Source organism: Orycteropus afer, unplaced genomic scaffold (assembly GCF_000298275.1).
Source record: "Orycteropus afer afer isolate SDZICR_OR568_19922 unplaced genomic scaffold, OryAfe1.0 scaffold00083, whole genome shotgun sequence".
Classification (NCBI taxonomy): Eukaryota; Metazoa; Chordata; class Mammalia; order Tubulidentata; family Orycteropodidae; genus Orycteropus; species Orycteropus afer.
Genome location: NW_006921670.1, coordinates 2,558,412 through 2,563,777, shown reverse-complemented (window position 1 = coordinate 2,563,777; position 5,366 = coordinate 2,558,412). Strand labels below are relative to the sequence as shown.

The window sequence follows — 5,366 nt, the reverse complement described above, 5'->3', positions numbered from 1 at the left end:
AAAAAAACACACGGGAGTTAAGTAACATACCCAAGGCCATAGAGCTGAGGACTGAACCGAGCCCCCCTGGCTCCCAAGTCCATGCTCCCAAACACCACGCTGGTCTGCTTCTTGCTCTGGTGGGTTCAAGGCCATCAGACTGGAGATCGAGTTTGGAGATAGAGCCATCAGGACTTGCTGACCCAAGTCCTGCTGTGGCAGGGAAGTAGAATGCTCTGAGTTTTGGTCTGGGCACCCACTTCTTTCTTGGGAGCTTTGGGAACTGGTCCATGTCATGTGGGTGGTAAAAGGCAGGGCTAAGAACAGAGAACCCAGGATCTTGAGTCAGGGCTCTTTCCTCAACAACATTCTGCCTTTACATACATGCTTTATAAACCCTACAAAACGTAGAGGTTAAGTATGTTGAGAATAAAATTCCTAAACCTGAGAGAAATACTTATTTAAAGAATCCCAGCCCCTTGGCTGTTTCAACAAGGCCCTCTCGTGACTCCTCTCCCCCCTTTGTTCCCGGTAGCCAAACAAGGAGGTCCAGAAGAAGCTGTTTGACCGGATATCCAGAAACTACGCCAACGTTTTATTTAAGGAATCCAGGTCCCACTATGAAGAGGCTATCTTAAAAGTGAGCATCAACCAATGTTTAGAAAAAGAATTACGGTAGATGTCTACCTCACTCTGGCATCAACAGATGTCTTTTCCAAAGAATGACACCAGTAGAAACTCCAAAAAGGAGTAGTTAGTTAGTTGTGAGTCTTCCTCCAATCCTGATGCCACATTCTTCTTCCTGTAGTCCAGCTTCTTGGGTTATTTGCTCAACATACAGATTGAATGAGTATGGTGACAGGATGCAACCCTGACGCACTCCCTTCCTGACTTCAAACCCTGCAGTATCCCCTGGTTCTATTTGAACCACTGCCTCTTGGTCTACATCCAGATTCCTCATCAGCACAATGAAGTGTTCTGGAATCCCTGTTCTTGGCAGCGGGCACAAAGTAGACTTCTATTAATTGTTGGAATTGTCCCCTTGATTGATGCTTTTAAGAAAGAGGACTCTTACCACGATCGTTTTCTGGGGTCAAGGGCTCTTTTCCTGGGTACAGAAATACCCGGAGCTCTGACCGCGCTCTGCCTGCCCCCAGAGGTTGCCGAGCCTCCTGAGTCAAGGCCTGTACACCAGCTTCTGCTGCTGCTTCCCACAGTCCTGGTTCAACACGCACGAGTTCAAGACTGAAATCTGCAACACAATGAGCCTGTGGATTGCAGGTGAGAGCCACTTCTTTCTACGGGAAAGCAACTCCGGGAAAACGGTTTCTCTCGGAGCCCGGGTGTGTGATTGCCTTTGTCAAGGCAGTCTTCCTTTTTTCTCCTTGACATTAAAGAACGTGTAGTGTGAGCCCCAAAGGAGTACGAATTTTCCTACTTCCTCAAAACAGTCCTGAGCGATTCCGTCCTAGTCCCCCTTTCATGCCAGGAAACAACTTCAGGGAGCCTGGGATCTTCTAAGAAGATCCTGGCTTTTGAGCTCCTTAGTCAACCATCTGTGGGGGCTGATGGAACCAGAATTCAGGACCAGAAACAGGATGCTGGTTAGATCATCCCATCCTCCCACCCCCGTGTGACCCCAGGTGGCCCAGCTGTAGTCACTCCCCACTCCCTACATGAGGCCAGCTTGACATTTCCTTTCTTTTTTTTTCTTTTTGTCATTGCTTTTACTACTACTTTCTAGTCCCTTTCCCTACTTCCCCTTTCTCACGTTATTAAAATCTGTTACCAAAAAAACAGCGAAACTCGCTGCCGTCGAGTCAGATCCGACTCATAGTGACTCCTCCTTGGGTTTCCGAGGCGGTATCACTATGGAAGTGGATTGCCCAATCTTCCTTCAGAGGAGAGGCTATTATTAAACAAAAAACCCAGTTAAAAAGTGTGCAAAAGATCTAAACAGACATCTCATCAAAGATACACAAATGGGAAATAAGTAAATGAGAAGATGCTTTAACAGCATATGTCATGAGGATATTACAGATTAAAACAGCAATGAGATATCACTACACACCCATTAGAATAGCTAAAATCTGAGACATTGACAACCCCAATGCTGGCAGGGATGTGGGGCACCAGGAACTCTCATTCATTGCTAGTGGGAAGGCAAAAATGGTACAGCCACTTTGGAAGACAGTCTGGCAATTTCTTAAAAAGCTAAACATAGGCTGACCCTATAATCCAGCGATCACACTCCTAGGTATTTACTCAAATGAGCTGAAAACTTATGTCCACACAAACACCTGCACACAAATGTTTACTGCAATGCTGTTCGTAATGGCAAAAGTTGGAAATAACCAAGATGCCCTTCATTAGGTGAGTGGCTTAGCAACTAATGGCACATGGAGTATTATTCAGTGATAAACACGGTGAGTGCTCAAGCCATGAAATGACACAGAGGAACCTTAAACACATACTGCTAAGTGATAAGAAGCGAGTCTGAAAAGGTGACATGTTGTATGATTCCAACTCTTATGACGTGGGGTGGGGGGTGGGGAAGGGAGAGGGATGAATGGGTGGAGCACAGGGAATTACTCTTTTTCACATTGTGATGTTGAAAGTTTGCAGAGCAAATTCATTTTCCACACAGCAGTTCATACACATTTTGTTTCACAATATTGATTGCAGTCCCCACAACATAACAGCTCTCTTCCCACTTCCTCCTTGTAGTTACCTCTTCCCTGTGTCCTATTCTCCTATGCATTCCTGCTTCCTGAGCTATCTCCCTGTGCAAATGCTGCTCTTATGGTCTACATTGGTTGATTGTTCTAAGGAGTGTATCCACCTGGTGTACAAGTTCACCTTATACACCTGTCTAGGAGCAAAGGGAATTTTTAGGGCAGTGAAACGATCCTGTATGATACTGTAATGTGGTCATGTGACATTAAGCATGTGTGAAAACCCATAGGACTGTACAACACAAAGAGTGAACCCTAGTGTAAGCTATAGATTTTAATTAATAATAGTGTATTGTTAGCTTATCAGTTGTACAAAATGCACCACCCAATGCAGGGTGTTAATAATAGAGGAAACTTTGGGCATGGGGAGAGGGAGTATTTGGGAACTCTCTGTACTTTCTGCTCATTTTTTTCTGTAAACCTAAAACTGCTATAAAAAGTAACCCCATTGCTGTCTAGTCAATTCCGACTCATAATGACCCTGTAGGGCAGAGGAGAACTGCCCCATGGGGTTTCTAGGGCTGTGAATCTTTATGGAAGCATATTGCCACATCTTTCTCCTGTAGAGTGGCTGGTAGGTTTGAACCACTAACCTTTTGGTTAGCAGCCAAGCACTTTATCCACTATGACCCCAGAGCTCCTTGTAAAAAGCAAAGTCTATTAATTTTTTTTAAAGCCACCTTTTGTCGAGAGGGTCCTGTGTACTAGGTACCGTGTTAATTAAGCACTTTTTACCTATCGCATTGTATCAGCGATCCCAAGACCACCTTCATATTCAGAGTCACTAGAGGGACTCACAGCACTGAGCATATGATTGTAGTCATGGCTAAGCATTATCACTGTGGTGTCTCCAGGACACACAGCCAATCAATCATAGAGTGAAGAGACAGGTGGGGTCCAAAGGGATCCACGTTCAGGCTTCTGGCACTCTCCTCCTCTCACGGGGAGTCACAGAGCACACTCTTTCCCAGTGACAAAGATCAGAAACTCTTGCACGATGTTCCTGCCCAGGGGAGCCCATTAGAGATTCGGTGCCCAAGGTTTTTGCTGGGGGCTGGGCACATAGGCAGCCTCTGTCTAGCATGGACCCAAATTCCAGACTCCCAGAAGGAAAGCAGTACTTACCATAAGGCATATTGTACTAACAGTCAAGTCAGAGTGGGCCACTCTTATTAACTAGGGATAGGTGTCTGTCAGTGTAGGGAACGGTTCCCCAGCCAAGGTACCAGACACCAGTAAGGGCCAACCTTGTAAGCAGGCCTTTCTAAGGAGAGCAGTCTTGGGCCTGCTGTGTTAACTCTTTTCTTCCCACCCACTTAATTCCCTTAACATGGCTGCAGTGGGGAGAAGGGAAGGCATGGAGGCTGAAGATCAGAGGAGCCCGGTAGCAAGCAAATGGGGGAGCAGGTATTAACTCCAGGGCTGTGTGTCTCCAAAGCTAGGCCTGTGGCCACCAGGCAATCCTGCCTCCCATTCTGACTCTCTTCTTTCTCTTCCTTCCTTTGGTCCAAGGCAGAACCCCCCATATATACCACCTTCCTCCAATTCATCCTCAGTAATAAACCGCCTGTCCACTTGCCTTGTCCAAGGCTGCCAGCAGCTTTGCACAGCAGTTCATGCTTCTCAAGGAAGCCTTGGTCTTTTCCTTCCTAAATAAAAGAACAGAGGGAGAAAGTAGCAAACCTCTAATGTCTCAGAGTCCAGGTTCCAAGAAGCCAGGACTCTGAAACACAGTTTCCTTAAAAGAAGAATATTCGCACCATCAAATATTTGGGGGGAACCACTTTCAGGCACTTAACTAAATGTGATGGTACCTTCAACAAACATGCACTGAGCATCTGCTTATTGTGTACCATGTCCAGTACCGAGCGCTGGAAGTCCAGGATGAGTACGACCCAGCTCCTGCCCGCAGGGAGCTCACAGTCCAGCAGGAACAGAGACGGTGGATAGGAACGCAAATAATTACAATGCCTTCACGTTTGTATAGCACAGGTGGGCAGGTAGGCATCATTCTCCCCACTGCCCAGAAGATACACCAACGCCCTCTAGAGAGGAGTGTCTTACTCAAGACCACGAGGCCAGTGCAAGGACCTAATACTGAAGCATAGCCTCTCTACGGCCAGCAGGGGGCGCCTTGCCATTCTCTGTCCTGAGTTTTCTGCCTCTGGTCTCTCTTTCTCCAGTTTTCATGATCATTTTTGGCTCCCTCTTAGGTATATATCCTTGCCCACAGAGCTACAACAACTGGGACTACTCGGAACTAGATCCAGAGAGATTCCAGAGAGAAGAATTAATGTTACAGAGAAAAAGACTGATAAAGGGTAAGATACCAATGTGGACTCCTGCCCCCTCTGCCCCCTGCCACATCCAACCACCACCTAACTGAGGCAGGGAAGGCCTTGTAGATAAGTTGTCAGGCCAAGTTCGCTCTCACATACCCAAAACTGGCTGCCAGTGTGACTGAAATGTAAATGTTTATGAACTGTAGGTACAAACAAACCAACATAATTGTTAGGATGCGGGAGGTGGAATTTTCCAATAGTTGTTGTTATTAGATGCTGTTGTTGTTGTTGTTGTTATGTGCCGTCGAGTCAGCCCTGACTCATAGCGACCCCTCCTTGGGTTTCCGAGGCAGTATCACTACGGAAGTAG

At 46.5% G+C, this 5,366-nt stretch overlaps 1 protein-coding gene across 1 annotated transcript in view; it reads left to right on the top strand.

The window, feature by feature from the left end:
• FAM227A (family with sequence similarity 227 member A) overlaps positions 1 to 5,366 on the top strand; it is a 75,145-nt gene that overhangs the window by 22,064 nt on the left and 47,715 nt on the right. Inside the window, 3 exon segments of the mRNA XM_042781061.1 lie at positions 515 to 619; positions 1,137 to 1,260; positions 4,928 to 5,035. Of these exon segments, the coding sequence (XP_042636995.1) occupies positions 515 to 619; positions 1,137 to 1,260; positions 4,928 to 5,035 (337 nt within the window).